The sequence below is a fragment of the Mycteria americana genome, chromosome 1 (genome assembly GCF_035582795.1).
Source record: "Mycteria americana isolate JAX WOST 10 ecotype Jacksonville Zoo and Gardens chromosome 1, USCA_MyAme_1.0, whole genome shotgun sequence".
Lineage (NCBI taxonomy): Eukaryota > Metazoa > Chordata > Aves > Ciconiiformes > Ciconiidae > Mycteria > Mycteria americana.
In genome coordinates, this window is record NC_134365.1 from 97,183,540 (window position 1) to 97,208,783 (window position 25,244).

At 35.6% G+C, this 25,244-nt stretch overlaps 1 protein-coding gene across 1 annotated transcript in view; it reads right to left on the reverse strand.

Annotated features, from left to right (window-relative positions):
* Positions 1-25,244, reverse strand: part of ABI3BP (ABI family member 3 binding protein) — a 167,817-nt gene that overhangs the window by 111,870 nt on the left and 30,703 nt on the right. Inside the window, 4 exon segments of the mRNA XM_075514216.1 lie at positions 4,459-4,520; positions 7,769-7,950; positions 17,569-17,701; positions 20,856-20,924. Of these exon segments, the coding sequence (XP_075370331.1) occupies positions 4,459-4,520; positions 7,769-7,950; positions 17,569-17,701; positions 20,856-20,924 (446 nt within the window).

Genomic DNA, 25,244 nt, shown 5'->3' on the forward strand with positions numbered 1-25,244 from the left:
AAAAGCTGAAACGTAACTGCAACAAAACATATACAATTACAAATTTGGTCACAGGATATAATTATATTCTCAGGAATACTATATTTAGAACACAAACTATTCCAGAACCAGGTGGACATTTGTAAATTATCAGCACTCTTGGGTGCATAGTCTGCTTAAAGTAGATTAGCTCACAGTCATTTTAATTGGTGAAATTCTTTCCAAAGTATAATTGGCCAGCCACCCACGTTCTTCTCACATTTTTATGCTAAATACTTGGACTGTTCTGCTGTTCACTTGTCTTTGACCCAGTTACTTTTTGCCTAAGTGTGAATTTTTTCCAGCATTTTGATACCATGAAAATAAGGAACACATGAATGGACCCCACATTTATTAAAAGAAAGAAAACAGCTGATCCCAAAGATTATAAAGCAGTATTCACTACCACACATGGGTACTAGGAACAACTTCTGAAAGCTTAATAATACACTCAGGTGATGAGAGGAGGTAGACTGTAATGCCAGCAATACAAAAACACTAAATACATTAAAAGTGTTTTTTTTTCCTGTTATATCTGAGTTACAAGAAAGAAAATAACTCAAACAATTACCTTTCTGTGTTAAATGTACACCACTAAAGTCAGAATCAGTTAATGTTCATTTTGCACTTCTTGACATCTGGTCTACTTCATGTGAAAGACCACTTGCATGAAAATTCAGCATTTGATGACAAAGCTTTAATTATTTAGCTAAGGATAACTATTTTTGCTCTATTCTAAATATTAAAAAAAAGCTTTTAAAGCAATGGTTGGGTACACATCAAACACATACCAAAGTCTAAGAAGCTGGAAGAAAGCAAATCTCAACAAGGTGGCTCTTTCCTCAGGGAAATGGTTGGAGGCTGCTTATTCTATGAAAGCCATTACTTTCTGTTTCCTAATAACAGTTTTGCATCGGCATGAACATGGTTTGAAATTAAGTGAAGGTTTCAATGATTGTCATTAACGAAGGATACAAAATAATCTTCCTTTTTTAAATTGCTTACTATTTTTCCTTTATTATTAACGAGGTTTACATTTCTATTTTGCCTTCTAGTGAAAAAATTGTGTTGCAGGTGATCAGCTTTTGAAGTAACCCTGCTATTCATGTAACTAACAAATGGGATGAAATGCAGTTATCAGAAGAAGGTGTTCATTGTATTGTATTTCTCATCAGGAGCCCTACTATCAAATAAACAGCTCTCAAGTTGTAGTGAGCACTCATGTAACTCCAGTGTAGGACTTCTAATCATAATTATTATCAGTCCTTTTACCAGTAAAAGGTCCTTATAGTGACAAGAGCATCCTTTCTTTGTTGAATCATAATGTATGACTGTAATGAGAGCAATATGAAAATACTAAATACATTAAAATACATTCAAAATCTAGTTTCTCACTCAAGAACAAATAATTGACATGAAATACGTGTCCTGCAGGTGCTGTAATTACACTGCTCACCTGAATGAATCTGAAAGTGCTGGACTTGAAATCTACCACCGTGTTGTCAATCCTCTCTTCTCAGTCTCCAAAAAGTGACTACTTTAGGTATTTCTATGTCTAGTAAAATTTACTACTTGGACAAACTATTTCAGAAACATCAGCATATCATCTGTAGGAATGGCACACTATTAACTGTATTTTCCAGACAGACCATATAAAGCATATAGGTATTAGGAATATTAGTTATTAAAATGACTGTGGCATCTCCATGAATGAGGGAAGATGGCAAATTTCTTAATTTCAGAGGAAAATTAGAGATGTAAGTTATACTATAAGTCAGGCATCTTAACTTCTGACCATATACCTATAGCATATTGCATAAAGGACTGCAGTTCTCAGGCATTCTGTCAAACAGGATATGGCAGCATTACTTTAAGAGACACTTGTTCTTTCTGCCTCTCTTATATTCCAGTACTCCAAAAAGCCACAAATAACTGGCATACATGTAAGAGACTCCTCAAGGAAGCATTACAGTCAACCTGGATTGGATAAATTTTGGAAGAGCACGCATGTTTTCTTCCAGAATTTAACAAATGATAGAAGCTGAGAGTCATGCGTTTTGGCTGGAAAAATCGAGGAGAACCCCACCTTTCAGACTGACATTATGAAATTACAGGAACGTAATCAGACAGAAGAGGAAATAAATTTCTACTGCATCATCTCCACCCTACCACCACCCACTGTTTATGAAGGGAAAAAGAATGACCATCCCTAGAGCTCTCCTTTTCTTTCCCTCTCATTAGCTGTAGCTCTCACAGCCCCAGGAGCTTAGTCAAACTTAAAGGATGAACGTGCCAAAAGAAACACAAACAGATATGTGACCGATGTTGAAAGGGCAGAATGACTAGAGGGATTGGTAATGTTGCTTTAATAAACAGCCTTTAAAAATGTCTCCTTACAGAGAAGAGTTAGAACCATGCTGATATGAGCCAGTTGTGTCTTTGGAGCAAACTAAAGCACAAACAAATCTTGGCCTAAATAACACTCATTCTGGCTTTGCACTGATGATGTGATTGCACCACTGAAACACACCCCACCTAACACTGTGGAAACTGAAGTAATAATGTAAACTTAAGAGCTGTCCACTATCTGCTTCCCAGCCATAGTTTTATGGCTTTTTGCACCACTAAAGTGAGAATGATAAGAGAATTTTTAGAATAATCTATGGAATGTTTTAATGGTATTTCTGTGGAGGGTGATACAGCAGTACTGCTCTGGAGCTAAGCCCTGTGAAGCTGACTAAAAAGACTAGATCTTGGCTCCAGTCCTCCTTTCATGCTTAAGCTGTTCAAATATTTGGAAAACTGTTTTAGCTCACTTTCTCAGGACTTCTCTTGCATAAATAGAATCCGTACTTCCACAGAAGCGGCATAACAGAGTCAGGGTCCTGGCACACAGGGTGTGCTAAGAGGAAGAAAGGAACTCAGCTTGCATTCCAGATGCCAGAATGAATTACCTGGTCTTGGGCTGTCACCTGTAACTTTAAAGATGCTTATGGGAAGAACAGTAAAGTTGATTTCATCAACAACATAATGAGATGAGCTCCTTCTAATCAACTGGCTTCATATTACTCACAGATAAAACATTTTCTCTTCAGTGTGGGACATGACTATGTTTCCATAATAACAATTCCAATTACCTAAGCATTATGCTGCTCTAACTCTGTAATGCTATAATTCAAGTATTACTATCCTAAATGAATACCTAATTATTCCTACATGAAAATGTATGTAATGGACTGTGGTTTGATTCCTGAAGGAATTCCAGGTCTGATAATTACAGACTGTTTACAATATTGGACAATATGAATACTGAACAATGAGAAACTATACATTACCATTGCCTACCATGAAAACACTTGCAAAATCAGAAACAGAAGAGAGTTGTGAAGAACGGATTGTTCCCTTATAATAATCACTCATGAGTCAACCCTTTAAAATGTCTGAAGTAACAAGGATTTCTACAACTTTCCTTGGGAAGTTATCCCATAGTCTACCTCACGGATAGTACCTTGCAAACAACGCAGAACAAAAACCCCCAGAAGATTAGCTACTGAAACTTGCACTTTGATGAAAAATTAAGAAAAGGAAATATGAAGAAACCAATTTAATCCCATAGAAGGGGAGGTAATGCTCAAAAGTTATGAATAAAATGTCTATTCTTCACTATATTAAAACTAGTCTACTAACAGGTTCAATCTACAGATCCTTCATTTCTGCTTCAGCTCTTGGAAGCAAAAAGTGTCTGTGTATGTGAATCCACAAATGTATGAAACTCACCCATGCTTGCCTGATAACTGTTATGGCAAATGCCAAATGCGGAAAAAAATTGAAATTAATAAATATTTATATTTATTTATTAAAAAAAAATCTTCAAATGCTATGATGAAACAGTTAAAAATTCTACCTTGCCACCTGAAGGATTTAATGAACTGCCTAGCAATCTTGATAAGCAAATTAAATTGCCCTTTCCAGCTTCCTCTGGTTCTGCAAACACTTGCCTCACATATGAGAACTATTAGTGAATTCAATGGGATGACTAATGATTTTAGAAGACCTGAGCATACACAAGACTACTCTATAACAGCACTATCTTTTCACAAAATGAACTGACCACCACAAATATCACGGGTTAACAAACCTGACTACTACAAAGGGATAAGCAAATTTTAATGTTTAGAATCCACACACGGAAACCATCAGCTTCATCTTTGTTAAATCGGAATCAGTAGATGTAATCATCTCAGCTACAAGTCTCAATCATTTTATCAATCCACACATATAAACACTTCTCCATACAGTTATCTAGTCTTAGATTTAACAGATTTTTTATATTGGCAATTTGTGGCCATAATCTCTTTCTCACTTTACTCTAACAGAGAAGCAAAAATGTGACCATGCAAAATACAAATCTGGTATAAAAAATAAGACAGTTTTGCATACCTGTGTTTGGGAATTAGGTACCAACTTGTACATATTCTGGAGCTGCCCATTTACTTTTTTATCTGATTTGACAGAAAGAGAAATAAATACACAGAATTACTTTTTGTTTTGTCCAAAGCAAAGCAAACCAAGTTTACTCACCTTTTTCAATAGCTAAGAAAGTTCAGAGACTTAATTACAAAGTATAAAAACACACCATGTGACAGTTTTGTTTGGTCCTGTTTCTCCAGATGAATTAATTCATCTGCAAAGCCTCCTCTTCACATTTTGACAGAGAGGAAATGAAATGTATTATCCTTGTTCTACAACAGGGGGTAAGAGAGCTGAAGTGGTCTTTGGGACTTACTAAGGAGAAGTCAGAGGTGCCTAAGAGGATTCTTTAATAAAATTAATATAACCACAACACTAATATGCAAGGAAGAAACTTGAAAGAGGAATTTCTGCATCCCTTCTGTCAGGCTGGTACTGAGACTGGCTAAAAGCAGCATGTTTTAAGGTCTCCAGTAGTTTTGCTTTTAAGTGCGCTATTCTAAAAGAAATACACATTTAGCACTGGCAATACAGAGCAGGCATATCACTTCTCTTTGGGTCTGACATGGTTTTCTTTATCTCAACATATGAACAAAGTAACCCACAGATTTAATATCTGAAATTTTTCTCTTAGGTTTTTCCTTTTAGCTTCTTAGTATTAGAAGCTTCTTGTGATGCAGCTGTTAAGTAGAGAGGAGAAACAGTCCATGCCAGCACCTCTTATATTCTAGCATGATGTTTCAAACTTTGTCTACATCTTCCACCTTTACACTTTTCTGCTCCATTTATGTCGACAGGCATGTAAACAAGAATCAAGCTAAATGTTATCATATTTCTTCACAATTCCATCCAAAACAGATAAGCAATAGAAAAAAATTCAACTATAAAGCAGTATCAATTGAGGGACATTTAAGTTGACATGCTATCCTGAAAAAAATCTTTCTAAGTGCTTGATACTTCTCAGGAACAGGACCTACTATTGGCCTAAAGACAAGGGAAAACTGACATAAGTTTCACACTGACTTCATGAGAAAATCATGTTAAGATGGTCAGAAATAATCTACTTTCAACTCTTTTGATAAATTTGGGTTAAATTTGGTTAAATAAATGTTGAACATCTGCCATGCCTTTTATGTCTTTCTCAAATCAAGAATTAAAAACAGATTCTCCTCCCAACCCCTCCCAACCTGTTTAGTATATAACAAAAATTTGGCCTGTGGATTCAACAAATACAAGAACATGCAACAGGAATTTCAGTTTATAGTCATTTATATATTCTTCAGTGAGGAAAGAAAATTTACAGTGAAGGATGTTTGGTTTAGGTCGAGATGCTTCTTAATATATGAAAAGACCTTGAGTTGCTACAAGACAGTAAGTTAAAACAGAAAAAAAGTGGCCATTTGTGCTGATTGGTAAACTGCTATGCAGACAGATGATTCCACATTTATAATAAATGTTCACTCTCTGTTTATTGCCCACAGTTTCTGTATCTACATACTATGCAGTGACAATATGAAAAGCTTGAATCTGAAAGGTGCTGTCAACTTTCTGATTACAAGATACTTTATCAATAGACCAGAATGTAGACATACAGGGTAATAACAAGCTCCCTGGATTTAGTTCCTGCAGAAGCACCCACTGACTACACAAGTCTACATTCTAGGAAAAAGAAATCTCATCTAAATAGAATATGAACTCTTACAAGAAAGTATCGTTCAATCCAACTAAATCTGTCTCCGTAACTTACAAGAATGATTCTTCTGGCCTATTAAAAATGTATAGTGTCTGTATGAAACAGCCTTCAGAAATACATTATACACAAAGAGCAAATTTGTTGATGCCAGTGGATGTTTCAATCAGTATTGAACACAGTATTAAACTATAAACACTATGCACTCTTCACTCCCTCTTATTTTAAGTGCTCAAATATATTCCAGCACTCGCTCTACATATGACTTTAAAATGTTTAAAATGTAGGAAAACCAGCCATTTAGTAAGCCTTCTTTAGAACTGTGAAGCAGAGTTTCTTTTTGTGAGGCAGGTATGGGAAAAGACTACCACCATTCTCCACTTTAAGCACATGGTGTAACGATGGAATTATTCTGGACTGCTAAAATGACTCTACGGGCCCTGGGCAGGTACTTCAAAGTTACAGCTTTCTAATTTATGATGAAGGCCAGCAAAGTTCTTTATTAGGAAGTATGAGGGTTTTTGCAGTGTTACAAGCCACCCTACTGCTCCCCTCCCTTATCCTCAAGTATATCGAGCTGTGTAACTCACCTACAACTTGAAACAAAGGTCCAAATCAAATTTCAGCTGGAAATCTCACATGAATAAGGCTCTATTATGAGAATTCCCATTCTTCACATTTTGAGTCAAGCTAGAAATACTGAGCATAGGAGTTTGCAGCATCTTCTGACCATCATCATGCTCAGAAATACCTTTATGTAAATGCTTGAGGAAAATAAATGAAATTGGACAATGTCCGTTAAGTCCTCTCTTCCTCTCCTTAAAAGGAGGAAGACTCTGCTGCTGCCTATTGCCTCCATTGATAGCAGTGACTGTTTGAGCAGTACCTCTTTTTTCAAGGGTTAATTTGATGTCACTTTGCTTGCATTGTCTTGGGACTTCGGAGAAAAAGCTTACAATATGACTGAGAGAACAGCCAGAGATGCCATACACCGCGTCCATGAAAACCCAAACAAAAGCATACATAAGAATGTATGCTTCAAACACAATTTAGATAATTCCTTGACCGAAAATTAGCTTCAAATTGAATTTTCCAGCAGAGTCATAAAGGGCCTGTTGTGATGCATGCTGGATAGGATAGGCCCTGTCTAGCTTTTAACGAGCTTGAACATAAAAGCAGATATAAAAAAAGACTCAAACAGGATAATACTTTCCATCAACTCAAATTAGTAATGATCTTATTATTGAAGGCCCAAGGAAAAAGCTTTGAATCCAGTCAGAAGTATAAACATAGATACTCAACACTTTATGTGTATCTAAACTAAAGCACTGTTAGATTTCTACCAACCTGCAGCAGATCCTTTACTATTTTCAATGAGAAGAGAGCACCTTTCAGAAGAGTAGGTAGCAGTTTTTCAAACACAAACTATTTCTAGTTTCACCAATTCCTAAAATAATTTGTGAGGGGCATAAGGGATAGCATTTAAACAATGGAAACCTGATCAGTAGCTTACTTCAAGTAATACCACAGTAGAGGAAAAAATACTGTCAAACTGAGTAGCTATTTGATTAATTATTGCCAAATACTTACTAGACAGAACTGTCTTATGATTGAAAGTCTTGCTCCAAACACTATCCTCTACGTTGTCTTTAACTCCAAATTCATAAAGTGTGTTTGGCTTCAGATTGTCCACCACCATCTCTGTAACTGGGCAAAGCTGAAAAACCCATTTCTTGTCTTTATCCTTTTCTCTGTAGCGAACTGTATAGAACCTGCTCAACAAAAAAAGAAAAAAACTTTCTTCACAAAGAAACTCACTACAACCATTTTCGTTTGGAATTACTAAAATGACTTCTACCCACCATTGTTCTTGTTCTTTCTGGCCCCTTATGGTTATCAAATATCAGAAAAGCCAGCATATCTTCCCTGCAAACGTAGTGCTACCCCAGTCATCTCCTAGATACATACATGCTCCCCATCATACAGACCCTGACATTAGGAATATTACATAAAGAGCAAAAGAACAGTCTCCTTATTCACAATGAACCATGTGTGTGTGGTTCTGACCACAAACTGCAAGCTCATTTTGCAGGCAGTTTCTGTGATTCTGACATATGCCAGCACTAGTCAATTGAATCATGAGTCTATTAGTCAGGAAGCCTCAACCAATTTCTCAAAATCTTCTATATCCATCCAGGAGAAGGTGTTCCCCTCAAAATTAGTCCAAAAATATTCTCAAGGGAAAACCAGTAATATCTGCCATTTATATAACACATTCCTCATTCAGTGATCCCATTATGTATTGCCCACACTTCAAACAAGAAATTAAACCAGGACATTACTTTCAGCAGTTTAAATCAGTAACGTGATGAATGCTAACAGATCATGAAATTAAAAAACATTTCTACAGAAATTGCCCAATTCAATCAAGCAGCACCACCCTGAAAAAGTATGACTGTGATGCTAACCAGTATAAAACAACACACTGTAAATGGTGAGAGCTACAGCACAAGAACTTCACTGCCTGCTACGTTCTCATTTTCAATATACATACTGTATCACTGCCAGAATGGGGTGGGGTTTTCTGTTCTTGTAAAAACAAATCGCAGAGAGATTTGGCAACTTTTTAATTGAAGTATTACTGAAAATCGTTACACACAAGGTAAATAAAGCATATCCATTGTCCATATCCATCTTACATTTACAACAGCTGAAAAAGGATGAATTCCATCCAGTTGGATTTTTCCACACTTCAGTAAGGCAAAGTAAGGCCATAAAACAAACACAGCTCTAAAACCCCAGGTACGTGCCCAAGAATCATTCAGAAGCAAAAGAAATTTGGGTTGTGAGATTTAATCCAGGTATTATACAGGAAAATACATGGAGAGAAAGGAAGGGATCTTAAGAAAACAACCAAGAAAAGTTATTTAATCAACTGCAAAGGTATCAAAGGTCCAGATTAAAATGACTTTATGGACCAAATATAATACTGTCAATGCATAAAGCTGCTTTTGCCCAAGTTACAGAAGAGTACTTCCAGAGTAGGATCTACGTGAAAGATGACTGTTGAGTACAGGGAAATTCCTACTTCATTATTAAAACACAACCTAAGACAAGGCAAGTGCCAATCATGGAAAATATTTTCATACACAAAGATTCACTTTGTTTACATATTTTATCTCATAACTGCCAAATTTGTTTTCTTGGCACCAAAAATATAGGTTCTCCTGTTTTAGTTGCTACAATTCAGCTCATTCAGGTATTCTGCCAGGTTACAAAATTAGTATGTATGTTGGCTCACATAACTCTCTTCATTAGCTGTACTACTTTGCATTCAAAACAAGCCCTAGTCTAACCCAAACCTTGGAAAGGAAAGAAATATGATAAGTAGTGAATATCCTCTCTCTTCTTTCAGTTCGTGGAGTACCAAGTAATAATCTGCATCCTTACTTCTGTGATCCACTCAAATTTCATGTCAAGCAATGTAAGATCTAACTATCAGTTGGACTGACAAAGAATGTTTTTAACAAGAAATTACTGGCAACATTAAAATGAGGAAAATTTCTCCTTTATCGTCTTAATCCTTTCATACATAGTCACACAGACAGTAACAGGCAAGAAAAGCTTACTTGAAATCTCTGTCACTATCTTGCAAAGGACGTAACAGTAATAAACAAATCCCATCTGCAACATAAATGCATCTTGCTGGACCCCATACAGTCTCTTGGAAAGGGATTTAGAATAGGTATAGATAGATCTATGATCAAAATGTGAATCACAAGTAGAAGTAGTCACCTTCTTCCCAGGTTTCCTGAAAGAGGAAATTTCATTTGTTTTCATCTTCATCCTTACCTTTTCCTACCTGTTTTAGTTGAATGGGGTAGAAATAAAGTGATTGTATGTGATGGAAAGAAAACAGTATACTGATTCATTTCAGTTATTTAACAGTCTAAACAAAGAGCTGCATCAGAAATGACGAGGAAAAAAACCCATCAAAAACTTGTTCATAAATAGGCTTTTAAGTGGCTGCTCCCACTTGCTTCTACTGTAGAAAATGTTCTATTTTTGAATACTGTCTCCACACCTGCAAATTCTTTCTCCCTAACATGAATTAAAATACCAAGAACGCTTGCACGTCAAAAAACGTCTTTCACTAAAATTCAAGACTATTAAAAAATCTGACAAGAAGATTTTCATACTTGTGCCAAACTGTGCGATTAGAAATAGAAACATATAGCATAGAAGAAATGTGCTTTCAACTCCAAGATTTCCAAGCCTGTAACAACTGCACCAAGGGTGTAATTATTTCAGTGGAAACTTGCCACAACGAGTACTAAATACACTGACTGTGATGACAGAATTTCCTCAACTGTTTCAATAAAAAGCAACCAAAATGAAGTTCCATTTAACAATTTGCAAGTCACAATCATTTGAGTATTAAAAATACCCAACTTGTAAACAACATGCACTTTTGGGGAAATGCAAACATTTATTTATAGAGCATGAATTCAGAAATGCCATGTTTTGTCATTAAAAAACAACAATTCATTGTTAAACCAGACCAACAAGTTGCCAAATACAGTGCAACTTCAGTGCCTGCTCGAGAACATTCTACTGATTAAATTTTGTTGTCATTTGAATTTCTCCCTTTTTAAACCTTCCTTTCAGAAAAAATACAATATCAAACAATCAACACATATAATTGAAGACACGAGAAAGCAGTAAAAACCAGCCACCACTCACGTGTATCAGTCCCCTTGTGGCAGTGACATACACACACAAAATTTGCGCAGCTGGCTTGCTATGTGTATCAGAAACTGCAAAACTACTTCTCCTGGATTGGAAACGTTTAGAGAAACCTCTCCATAGATTCCCCCCAAAAATGATAGAAGGCAGGCTGAAACAAAGTGCAGCCACAGTCACGTAGAGGGGAAAGGTACACTACACTGTTTCTCAGATAAAACACTTCCCGTTATCTTTGTGAAGTAACAATATGAAAAACTGATTGCATACTGCAGGGCCCTAATAGCTAATATAGGAAGTAATACACTATTCAAGAAAAGTGTAATTGGAACAGTCCCGGGAATGCTATTCACAGCTGCGAATGCTAGTTTGATGTTTCAGCAAGGAGGTGGCACACCCAGTTACACTGGGTGAGAATTTATTTTAATCTAGATTCTCAGCATGTACAAAGACCTGGCAATATTTAACTGCTTTTAATTTTGATTCTTTATTTGTTTGGGTGGGGGAAATGAAAAGGGTACATTTTGTCAGAACAATGTTTATTGAATAGCACTTCTATTCCTATTTACAACAAATACTAATCAAAAGATTTCAGGGTTCACTTCACTTCTTTGCCAGCTAGCACTTCATAAAACATTAGACCTCTTTTGTTAAGCTCCATAAAAATTAATCTCTCTCCCTCTCTCCTTAACAGGCAATGTTTCACTCATTAGAAGATACCTCCAAGCAAACCACCATGGGGACTATAGAGAAATTTTACCTCCTCCCTTTCTAATAGACAACTGAAAGGATAATAAACTCCAACAATTTAAACAGAAGGTGTCATCAGCAGGTGAGGGATACTGTTCCACTCAGAGTTAATTGCTGTAATAAAGCCAACCCAAAAAAAATAACCAGGGAAAAGAAATAAAGAGCCTACATTCGCCAAGACAGCCTCTCTCCATACGCATTGTGCAACGCCAGGATATCTTTAATGTCTGCATTCTTGAAACGCTCTCTACATTAAAGAGCTTTAAGTATTCTTTTACAATATTCTGACTTCACTTGCCTCTACCTATGATGCGCACAAAATGTGAAATAACGGCAGAAATAAAAGCAGCAAAACCAATCTCATCATTTAAAGGAAGCCACAAGAGTACAATATTACTCTATAGGCCAACCACTGTAGTGATCACTATATCTGCAACATCTATGTAAAAGACTATCAGCCCAATACAAAAGGATGTTTTTCTAGCCTTTCTGTGTTCAGTTTACATAGACTTTTTTTTTTACACTCCACAATGCAAGGCAATGAAACCCTTTCTGTCTCAGCTTAGAGCTAGCTTTTTTATTACACAAGAAATCAAAATATGATGACCATTTTAAAGATGCAGCTCACAGCATTTTTGCTTTTGAAATGAAGGAAATCTCACTCTCTGCTAAGAGAAGCAAAATTCTAGGATGGATAGGCAAAACATTTTTTCATATATCAGTATGGATGACACTGTCGTGCCAAGAATTCTAGTGCTATTTTTCCAATTGCTAACCAAATCTCTTTTCAGCCAGATTCCCAGAAAATGCTTGCACAGTTGAATATTTGGGCACAAACAATCAGATACTGGAAATCTTATAAGGCAGATGGTTTTATGAGATTTCCAGACTAGGTCAGTTTGTATAAATATAATGGGTTTATTTGGAACCAGATGCAAACCAAAACTCCAAACAATTTAATCATGACTATTTTAGTTACACATAACACTAAACAAACAATTAAGCCTTGGAGATATAAGAAAATTCCTGCTCTGTGATTTTGTGTTGCCATAGATAAAAGATTATAGAACTTATTGCACTTTTGTGCATAGGAATGTAATCAGACTTTTAAAAAAAGACTAGTAGCATACGCATATATTTATTTATTTGTGTATAGTTAGACTTCATTAGAAGCACAGCATCCATTTAGTGTTAGAAAGTAATAAAAGAAATGGTTTGAACTATGATTTTTCAGATACTGAGTGTTTCACAAATTGGCACATGAAGTTGATTATATTGTTTCCTTTTTGTTGCCAAGTTTACTTTAAAGTAACAGACACTGACATATATAAAAAGATGGAAAGAATTACATCACTGATGGCTACCATCAAAGCACTTTCTAATTTAGTTTTCACTTTTACGTGATCACTAACATTCACTTTTTTAACTTAATTTTTTTAGTAGAACGACTGAAATGAATTGAAGAGTTAAGGGTTCTGAAGAATGAGAGGCTGACCACCAACAAATCTTTCCATGTTTAAACAAGCTTTCAGCATATACTCCCACAGCAGTAACTCAAAAGCATCTGAAACTCAAAAAGTTTATTTGCTGCAGTATTTTTTCCTTAAGGAATTCTGCTAAGTTTAAAATACATTTTCTATGACATTTGCAACAGAAAATAAGATTAAGTTGGCAGCTGCATAGTAACACAGATTTGTAGATAGGCACAAAAGGAGATGCATGCGCACATCTTTCTGAATTTAGGGTTTTAAAACCCCTACTTCTATTTGCTGTACAACATAAAGAGTAAGTATGGATTCTTCTCTGTTTTTTCCTCTCTCTTCATTTTTCTCACTTTTTTTTTCTAAGCATCAGACACAAATTAAGTAAAACACAAAATCTGTACTACTTGCAAATATGACATTAGGACATCTAAATCACAGGCAAAAAAATTTATACAATAGAAATGTGAATTTGTCAAAGTTCTTAAGTTAGATATATTTCACGAAAACCCCCATTCCTTCAGGTTTTAATTTCTTTTTCACATGTATCTGAAAGCGTGTTTGTTTTTCTATACAATCCACTCAATACAGTAAAATATAGTATTCTACCTACAAACTCTGCTTTTGTCTTGCATGGAAAAAACATTTTCTGTTCCTTCCACCAACTCCCCCTGCCCAAAGACCTGAAGGCCAAAATCCACCTTTTTCAACCCCCTGCTCCATTTTGAGATCTGTGGAGTTGTTCTAACCAAAGGAAAGGCCAAGAAAAGTCTATACAATAGTCTATACTCTCTTTTTCAGACCTAAATTGACAGTAAACATAGCCCCAGTATGTTTATTATGACAGCTCTGTCCACTAATGGTTGTTTGAACACTGAAAGGCAGAGAGGAAACAAGTCTCTCTACTCTATTGGAAATATAAAAAGAGGAACTGAACATGACTGTGCAGTAGGTTATCACGACTTTGCCATCCTCCCTCATCAACTACCTCATACCAATGTCAGAAAACAGAAGATGCTGAGAAAGCTAACTCCACTTTGTTGGTGGAACCTTTCTGGTGTTGTGTAGTTTTCATCAGTTACATAAAACTAATCGCTTGAGTTTTTTCCTTTGGGTCTTTCTGTTTGTTTTGGTTTGCATTCTAGTGCTAAGGCTCTGACCAGAGGTGATAGCCACTTCAAGAAAGCTTTAAAATTTGACCTTGCAAAGAACTTTGGTCCACACAAATGGCAGTGATTATCTTTGCTTCCACAAGGAATTAGGGTTTGGGGTTATCTTGCAGGAAATATGTAGCACTCTATTGGCTTATGCCCTTAATCTCTAGAGAGTTAAGCAACCAAAGAATGGTTTGTCAAAAAATGGCACAAGATCTTTTTCTTCATTGGAGTTTCTTAAAAAGCACTTTGTAGGTACAGAGCACTATGTGCCCTAAATAAGCAAGCAATAATTTCACTGAAGCAATAAAAGATACCAATGCTCTTTGAGAATGTGGCACTTCTTATTCAAAACTCATTTGCTCACAAAACCAGATCTTCTAAGGAATATCCCACTGAGGTCAGACTCGTCCTAGAGAAAATCTTGGCCAACACATCCATGCTGTTCCATATGGTTTTCATCTTCTGAGTCAGTAACATGTTCAACTAACTTATATTATGCAACATTTGTACAAAAGCCTAATGTCCACCCAGAGATGGTAAAATCTGAGGCCGAGAACAGTGACTCCACTTCAGGTCATACAGAGCTACAAATCTAAAACTCAGTGGGATATTAACCGACAGAACTGAGTTAAGAGGTCATAATTGCCACATACTGCCAATGTCAAAGATTGGTTAGTCACTATACAACAATCTTGAGGATGATTAACAGTACATTTCAACATGACACAGTAAGGAGAATATGCCAGATGAAAAAGCATCAAGTAAGTGGACTGCCCCTGCAACAGATACAAATGTCAATGAATCCGTTATTTGATTTTAAGTCTTGTACTTTTAACATGATGTAACTTGCTAAGGATGGGCTACTTCCTAATTTTTTCTTATCATACATTATCAATTATCATTCCAATTATTATAATAAATTAATAATCTTTCTTCTATACACTGACTAGAAATATATCTGAATTCAGTCTCTGCTTGGAATTATAGAAACACACACCATGGTCATGCGGAGAACTGTTCTCATCATTTATACAAATCACAAGCACTTTGGTCCAGTAAAAGTAAACGAAATAAGAGCACCACTTAAGTGATTTTTTTTTCTTCATTAACTTCATTGCTATGCTTGATTGCAAAATAGAAATCTGCTTATAGGTATATACCCATACTTTGATATGACTGATTGTAATTTGATTTAAGTGGTTTTAAACTAGATACTCATGAGTGTCAGTTTATCATTAGAGTCGAAGTAAAGGGAGATATTCAAACAAAATGAACAATGCAACTCTTATAGGTAAGTCCTCTTATGGGGACAAAAGGGAAATACATAGGCAGTACTTTAGTACAGCCTGACAACATTTCACTAAAATGGAGGGCACATTAAAAGTAAACACCTGGGAGGAATCAGCTAACTGGACTAAACAACACTTAACTAAAGAACCAGAATTTTGGGAGATGCATACCATTATTTGACACAAAGACATGGTAAAAGCAAGTCTCACACTAGAGTAGCAAATGTATAGAATATATTCTAAACATAGAAAGAAACCAGTAGCACTGCATTAAGTGGAAAACATTACATACTATGTTAAAGAGTTTGTTCAAACTTTGAGTCAATGAATGTCCAACAAGAATACTCAGTTACTGAGGAGAAAACCCAAAGTTGATTAAGGCATTGTGGTGCGTACCATATGCCTTGAATCTCCAGGTGGATTAATACAGGGTATACACTTCTTCTAAAGTGTTCTTCCTTCCCACTGCACAACGGGTGCTGTAACTTTGGTGCCTACACAGCACACGGAGAATATAAGTTCCATGGCAAAAATGGTGCTAGAATCATTATGTGGGCAGAACACTTTATAGGCTCCTCCATGATCAGCTCGTTTCTTCGATTTCTGACTGTAGGAAACTATTTGCTTCTTTCTTGATTGAGAGAGCAAAATGTAAGCCTAAACCAACTTTATTTTTACTGAAAAGCATCCAATTAAATTACATGTTTGGACATTTCCTAATATTCCATAACAATTTCCTAATTAAACATTAACGTTGTTTTTTCAATAGTGTTTGAAATTCTGTTTGGTGATGAAGATCCAAATTTGTTCATGAAAAATTTTTGAAGCTTGAAAAGGGTTAGTCCAAAACTTCTGGGAGGTAAGAAGAAGGTCATATTGGCTACATGGGATGGGTTTTTTAACATAATCTATGTTTGACATCCAGTTTAATGGTATCAATGGGATTTTTATTATCAACACCAAAGTAAGCAGATTCAAGTCTAAATTAGGCAGCTACAAATTAGACAAAAATTAGACAGATAGAGAAGTGTTCTCAATAATGCAAAGATGCATTAAAAAACCAAAAGATGATAGTTGCAAACCAGATGTAGATGCATCCCAAACATGGGTGCACAAAGTTTCTTCTTGGTTTTACAAAACACTGCTGAGTGGAATGGAGCTTCACACAATGTAAATGAAGGCAAAAAAAATCTTCTATCATAAAAGGAAGAATAGAAAGAAAACACCAAATAACAGAGCAGGGAAAACATCTGTATTAACAATTTCAATAATCGCAGCAGATTAATTTTACTCATCTGCCAAGAGTTGCCTAAAATGTAATGGTGCACTTAACTGAGAAGCTACTCAGCACTATTACTTCTCTTGAAACTGCTACTTGGTGAGTCTTCCTGAGCTCTCCACCTACTGTACCACTCATTAAATAATTACAGCAAAACAAAAATGTTATAGTAGAAGAGATCTTTTTTTACTTACAACAGAAAATTAATGAAAGCTGAACTGTATCAATATCAGGAAAGTAGTGTAGTGATAAGACCAAATACAGGAAACAAAAATTAAATAGCATTAAAACATCATTCCCCTACCACAGCACAGCAAAAGACTTACTTTGCTTCTGTTTTCCAACTGTAAACCAATATATTTCCTATGATTTAACAAAGTTTCTTTCAATTCATTTAGATACAAATGAAGGTAGAGACAAGGCCATTGGTTTAAGAAGAACAAAGGATCTAGTGTGAAATAGCAAGATTTGTACTTCAGCATGTCTGGCTAAATTTGCACTCAAGAAAAGTAAAGGCTTGCAATGTACTAATTTAAGTAAATGAGAAAACTTATTTCACATTCAGAACTATTGCTTCCAATTTGTTAATTTCCACTGTCAAACTTTTTTCAGCCACACCACTAACTACACATGATTTAACTACATGAGTTAAATCATGATCATCATAAAAACCAGTTTTCTGTTATGTTACCTGTCGCTAGCACAGTTACTTGTTGCTGTCCAGTCATGTTGAGGGTTGACTAGGATGCCCCAAGAGAGGAACACAGAGGTTGGGGTGAGAGTGCCAACTACCAGCTGCAGAGGCTTTTGAGTCTTGGTCCGACCTACATAAGAAACATATAATTCCAATTACAAGTTAGTTTCTCTCTCCTGCATTATGTAGGGGAAAGTTCTTGCAGTTGGATAATAAAGTAAATGAAGACCTACTTCTCTTCTAAATTTGAAGGGAAAGATACAACAGTTCTCTCTCTTTTTTATGGTCACCATTTCTAATGTATGATTTAAAAAAGGGGCCAGAGAGAATGTCTGTGATCTGTTTGTTGGCTTCTCGCTGAGGCAAGTGAAACATCTGCAGGGAAGGGAGACTGCTCCTTCTGTGAAGCCAACTGAGCATAAACAGAGGAAAGAAGTGCAGAACAAAGCTGGCATAAAGAAAGGGAGGATGCAGCTAGCAGGCAGCAGGAGCACAGATTAGGCGACCGCTTTAGAAAGCAGGTATCAAGCACACAACGCTCAGAAAGACTGTTTTTTAGGTCCCCTCTGGACTTGCACAGCATGTATTTCAACCTAGGAAGAAACTGGAAGACTTCACTTCCAGACTTGCAGATCCAGGGTAAACCTAAAGGAATCTTGCTATTATTTGCTGGGTAGAAGGGAGATGTGTTTACTGAACTGTTTCAATTTTGTCTTATTGTAAGTTTTCTCTATTTCTCTTTTTTCAGCCTACGTTCCAGTTAAACCTAGTTTTTGAAAATGAACAATGGGTGGTTTTGGTGTGCTTAGAATGAGAATAAACTATACATGGATTAACTTCAAAGCTCTGGCTGACTTGAACTGCATCACAGAAGGTCTTACACAGAGTTCAGGACATTAGGAAGTCTCTGTGTGTGTGATGGAAATAGTAACTTCTTGGCAGGATTCTTAGTAGCACTGCAATTATGTCCATAGATAATTCATACTTTCTACAGCATTCTTCATCAAGAGTAAATTAAAACCTACAAAAATTCTGTTGCTTTTAACCGTAGGCAGATCTGATTCGGTGTCTGTATCTGGGGGCATTTTTCTCTTTTAAGCACCTACTACATTCAAAATGTTCAGCTTTTGCATGATACTTAACTTTAACTTTGGTCTGAATGAAGTACCAGAACTCTCATGTGGAGAAAGAGCTTTCTTTAAATATAGTTTAAAAGCTAATAGTTGGAAATGAAGAAATTATCTAGAGCAACTAGTTTGAACCTGTAGTTTGTGGATTGCTACAAGCCCAAGGAGAACCTTTGGTGTTTGAAAGATGATTTAATTAAAGGAAATTCATATATTCTTTACATCACTTTAATAACTTCAAAAACCTAAAGGATCTGTACCTCCACAAAATGTACAGGTGACCACATATTCCCCAAAAGTTTATAAGCCACTGATCTAAGGGTTATATTTTTCACTGTTGTGAAACAGATCTAACTTTCTTTTCATGCCTTTTGAACCCTAATATCTCCTCACTTAACAAGCCCCAATGAAAGTCTGATTTGTACTTTCAACCAATGCATGTGTGTTCATTTAGAAATGTTAACCATGTGGGTTTTTACTTTATATTGATGACTAATATGTCGCCACAAAAACCCCACAAACAAACAAAAACACTCTCTACCCTTAAGAGGAAGTATGACATGCTTTGAAATACTGTGGAACATATGATACTTCCATAAGGGCAAATGTCTGAATAATTTCATTGTTTTCTGTACCAGTTCCTATACTCTTGCTCCATTTTTAAAGAAAAACTTAAAACAAACAGCTTGATCATTCACCAAACTATCTGGCAAATCTGCTATCTATAGCAAAATCCCTTTCTTGATCACTTTTTGAGGAAACGTTGAAAATATGTGAGTTTTAAGGAGAAGAAAAAACAAGTTCTCATATAACTTGAAATCATACTGGGTTTTGGGAGGACCTACATATGATTTTGATTATGACTGTTATTATGCCATTAGTTCCCAGTTAGAGACTGCAATGATTTATACACTGTAAAACCAGGAATTACCTTGGGGATCATCCATGTTGATCTATATGAATACAAACCATACAACTCCTCTGTATTAATCACAGTTTGAACTACAGTGTATCTTCTAGAAATGTAACCAGTCTTCATTTGTAAATTATAATTGCAGTGACTCAGACTTTACCACAATTCTTGGTAATGTGTCCAGTTTAACTATTCTCACTACTAAAAATACTTGCATATATCTAGCTAGCACTAAACCAACAGCTGTTCTTACACCTTTGCCTGCTGGACTGAAAGTCAATTATCTGAATCTTGTTCCACAAATTAGTTGCCGTAGGCTGTAGATACAAAAATTAATAATGTCCAAATAATGCATTGGGCATTTTTTTTGTTTTGTGTTTTTTGATATATATATATGTTGCATCTAAAAGGTAAATCACTTTTCAAAGTCTTTCCAGACATACTGTTTTACATCTGGCCAAGAGCAAGAAGAAATTAATCCCAAGCAGTTACCAGGAATTAGAAAAAAATTCATATCAACATCTCAAATTATAAACATACACATATATATTATCAGTTTATTCGTTGCAACAGTCCAGTGATCCTGAAAGTCATCTCCATATTAAAGTAAGGAATTAAAAACTAACAATATTAATGACATGATTAAAGTTATATAGAATGTCTTTGGAACAGACAAGAATCAAATTCAGATTTCTGCTCTGCTATGCATAGTTTAAGCTAGAAACATCGCTCTTCCCTTAACTCCTTGCATCAGCAAACTTAGTGGTACTGATTTACAGATACTTACATTTACACACACACACACACACACACACACACACACAAGTTACCATTTCCAATGAGAAACAGAGAGCATTAACCTGTCCATGGGTGAAGGAATCCTTACCGGTAGTTTGGGAAGAATAACTTCAATACACCAGATCACTGTATTTCAAAACTTTTACCTTTTTTGCATGCACTTGTGACCTCTTTAAACATCAGAAATTAGTATTCTAAATTTCAATTCTCATTTGTAAGAAGTTTTTACAAGAAAAATCTTTAGGTACTTCTTCATGTTTTGAACACCACAGGTGTGACTAATTACTGACTAGGAAATACTGTCCTACATTTTACCTTCCCACGTATGGAATTTGTGCATCACAGTCAGACACCTACGGTTATAAATAACTTTTCAGAGAAACCCAGTAAAAGATTCTGTCTTCCTTTAACTACTTTAAGAAAGAGATGCAGTAATGGTAAAATACCTGAACAAGATTTCTTGTTATTTGAAACACGTGCTGGTCTTACTGAAACCAAATACCGTGGCTCTGCATCTGTAAATGAAGAAAGCAGCAATTAGTACAGATGTGTACTTGTACATGTACTTTATTTGAGAAAGGGATTAACCTATAATTCCTAAGAGAAAGTCCAATATTCAGTGAATGCTTGACATGTTATCCAATCTTTGTGATCTTTCGGCATGTTTGCTTTAAGGTTTATTCACCAATCATTCAGAAATATTCTAGCCATTAGGAAAAATAATACACCCATGCACAAAAGACTTGGCAATTCTTTTTGACTGAACGCAACAAATAGGTGAACATAGTAGGACATACATGTAACATTTCAATGAAAACATTACTTGGAAAGTGAAGGGGAATGAAAACCCAGATGAAGAGGAAGATGTGATGGCAAAACAAAGAAGTAAATCAGGTAAAGCAATAAGAGGGCAAAGCCTGAAGAGTACAACCAGGGATATCTACTCTCCTGACAGGAGCCAGAGGAACTTTTCCTACAGTATTTTCTGTATTCTGTGTCAGGGTATACACCTTAGTTTTCCTGTTTTAAGCAGTTTCTCAGTAAAGAGCTGACCTATTGTAAAAAGAATAAACAAAATGCATTGATCATTTAGGAGCGCATACTCCAACAGACTAATACTAAATCATTCAAGATTGGCATGATTGTCTGGTTGCAGGAAACAATACAATGTCAGACATGGTTAAGACAGTCTCCACATCAGTTACTGGCTTGTTTTAGAATTAGGTTTACATACTTTTTCCAGAGACAACTTATGAGATTTAACTATTAAGTGCTTGACAGTTTTGAATACTCTTTATGAAAGTAAAGTTATTACTAACATTTAAGAGCAAGGGACTAATATTTATGTAAAATCCACAAAGGGCTGTGACTTTGGAATCTCTGGGTACTGTTACATTAGAAATAATGTTGCATGCATCAGGAGAGCAACAGTTTAAGTGATTTTCTTATTCAATAAATTAATCTTAGAGACAAATTGTATTTTCCAGACTTTCTGACATTTACATTTCTTTTAGTTTTAACCCCTATGCATTTTCTCCCAGGAAAAATGAACCTTTGCAAAATATTTTTTAAATCTTTACAGGAAAGAATCTCTCTCCATCTTAACTCCAGTTCAAACTTTTTTGCGCCACTTCCCATAAAAGGTTCAACTGCTTCATTTCAAAAAGCTAACAGAACAGATCATATTACATAGCAAAAAAAATGAAAAGCCCTTCCAAAGACAAGAATTTTTGTCTTTTAATTCAATCTTTCTTGAATGGCCTGAGTTTCTTTTAAAGTACACAAGAACTGCAGCCATTCTAAAAGATGCAGAGTCATCGCTAGCTGGGTGTCACTTGTGAACCAGCTTGGAAAACTTCTGGAAATACTAGACTTCATAGGAAATAACGAAATGAAGCAAACCAAGTTTTACACAAACTCCAACACATTTGAGAGACATCTGATGCAGTTTGGATGACACAAGCACACATGGTAAGAGGCCACAAGTTCAGATATACTCATGTTTCTGGCAGTGAAAGGCAGATAACTTCACCCTGCAGCTTAAAATAATAAATGCTTTGATTAAAACAATGTTGAGATGGTGATTTTAGTTTGGGAAATTCATCTTCAGAAAGAAGATTTTTCCCTTACTCTTGACATCAATGTCAGAGATTTCTGCCCTTCTGAATTATCTAAAACCAAGCTCTATTCTCACTGAACTGCAACACTAGAAAAGAAGTCATAGGAGCTTCCAAAGAGATATCCATGGGCAGAATTTGACTCACCATATACTGATCAAAACTACTTTAGTTGCAGTTTTTTTAAAAAAGGATTACTCTATGTAAAACTCTTATTCTAGTTTAGATACAATTATCTAAATCTGTGTCTACAGATGAGAGATTGCATCTCCTACATATCTCAGTGAAACACATACTTTTAAGTCTACCAATTAAACAGAACCACTGAGAAATCATTCACTTTTCTCTTACATCCAGATTTCTGTAAGGAAAGAGGAAGGAAAACCAGTACTGAATAAATCAAAAGCTTGCTGCGCTACTTAAAAGGCTGTGTCAGTTTGGGGAAAACCACTCTAACTTAACTGATTCTATGCATCTAAGTCACTGGAAACCCATACTATGGATGTACTTTAATTGTTTAATTATTGTTTTTAAATGGGTTTGAACTGCACCCAATATAATATAACTAAGATGAGCATTGAAAACAGCTGCTCAAAGCAGTGTGGAAAAAAGAATTAGTTAAAAAGAAAGAGCAACCCCAAAGTGCAAATATCTCTTCATTTACAAAAAATCTTTTTTAATATTTAGGGTGGCACACAGTTCTTCTGGGATCTGTGCAACCATCTGGACATTTTTTGTATTGAGACCTAAAAGCAGAAATAAGTGACACTTTAAAAGAACTTGTTTTCTCTGTTCTTTATTCCAGTTTTCTGCTGTGCATCCATGCCCGCTTGTGAGACTGTTATAACTCTCAGAAAGTATTGAGCAACCTTAACTTCAACAAAATTAGTTTAAAGCATCACCTTGAAAGCTCATGAACTACAAAGTCAGTCTTCAAAATTGCAAAAATTTATGTTTTCATCAAGAAAGTATCCAAAGATTGTGAAAGAAAGGTATCCAAATGGCTTGAAACAGCTAGTTTTGCCCTGCTCCGTCACTGGGAAAATTCGTTCTGGCTGAAGTCTGAAATGGCATGTGTAGCAGTATAGAAATAGATTACCTGTTAAACAAAATGTAATAAACAAAGACTGTAAATTTCTCCCTGCACATCTCAAAGCTACAAAACCTGGTATTTATCAGGAATCATTAGTTCTAACAGGTGTTTTTGTTCTGTCACAAAGTGCTCTCAGCAGGAATATTTTGTGTTGGGTGCTGTTCATTAAGCTTTTTTGTGGATTTAGCAAATGTTGCTTTAATAAAGAATACAACACATCCCCATTTCCTGGAGAACTCACATCTCTTCTGATTCTAATACAATACATAAAAGGAAATATTTAGGAAAATAGGCTAAGACTAGATGTTGAGAGAGCTCTGCTATAGAAAAAGCACGTTTAAAATGTAGCACTTGTCTGGTTTAGAACCACTGAATTTAAGACAATATTATGATCATTATAGCTAAAATCAGAATTTGAAATTATCAGAGGATTACATTCAATACATGTAGTATATACAACACCTAGTATATACAACACTAAAATTATTTTCTGAACTTAACTAAAAATACATCTTAATTTAGAAATATGATTTGCCATTCCTGAGTAGAATCACCCATGGTACTCTATAGGTGTTAAGAGTACAGCAACTGTAGTACAACTTAAATTCATCTGTTTGATGCACAGTATCAAAGCCTTATGCACAGACTGAAGAACACAGGCCTTGTAATGCTTCTATTCTGGACAGAGATATGGAATCAACTACTATATCAACTATTTACACTGAAATATATTTAAAAAGAGAAGTGCATTTCTAAAATAAAATTATGACCTCAAGTAAATGCAAATCACAGAGTATAGACAATCCTGTGTACAGCTGAGTATTTCTTATTTGTATGAACTGTGTTTAGTAAGAAAATTATAGTTACATAATTAAGGTTTAAATATGTGTACACAGATCCACGAATCCAGCATCTGCCCCCAGAAATTATTTCAACATACATCAGTATATAACAGAGATGCATATAATACAGATGCAAGATACAGATCTGTCTGTCTCTCATCTTGTAAGGATCCAGAATCTCATAAATAACGGATCCCTACAGAACAACGCAAACTTTAATAAGCTCAGTTTGAAATATATTTGCAAATTTGCTATGAAAATCTTAGCGGTTCCTTGCTGCTTAACACGTTCTTGAAGGACTGCTACTATAAGACTAACATAATAAATCCACTTGTTTGAACCTGTTACTGCCTAGCACCCCTTATTAAGGCTGGAATGACAAATGTCATGGCTAAGAGCTCCTTTCAGCTGGCACACAACTTTTTCTTTATAAACACCTTGAAGTTGCAGATCAGAAATAAAGTCCAAATAGTGACCACCTTCAATTCTTCAGCCACAAAGTACTACAGGAAAATGCCCAGATGTGCCAGAAAAGTGCTAGTCAACAAATTCATGCCTAATTCTTAGTGTTGTAATTCCCCAAACATGGGTTGTTTTGACAATTCAGTTGAGAGGTGCCAATACGACATCAGAATTGCTCTTTCAAGTTTAAATACCCACAGCCGAATAAAGCAATGCCCCTTTGGACCAAAGCACAACACTCTGGCAGGCACGCACACCTAACCAAATTATTTTTGAAGCAGGAGGGAAGACTAGTCACACACCTGAGGCACTAGTATTTGT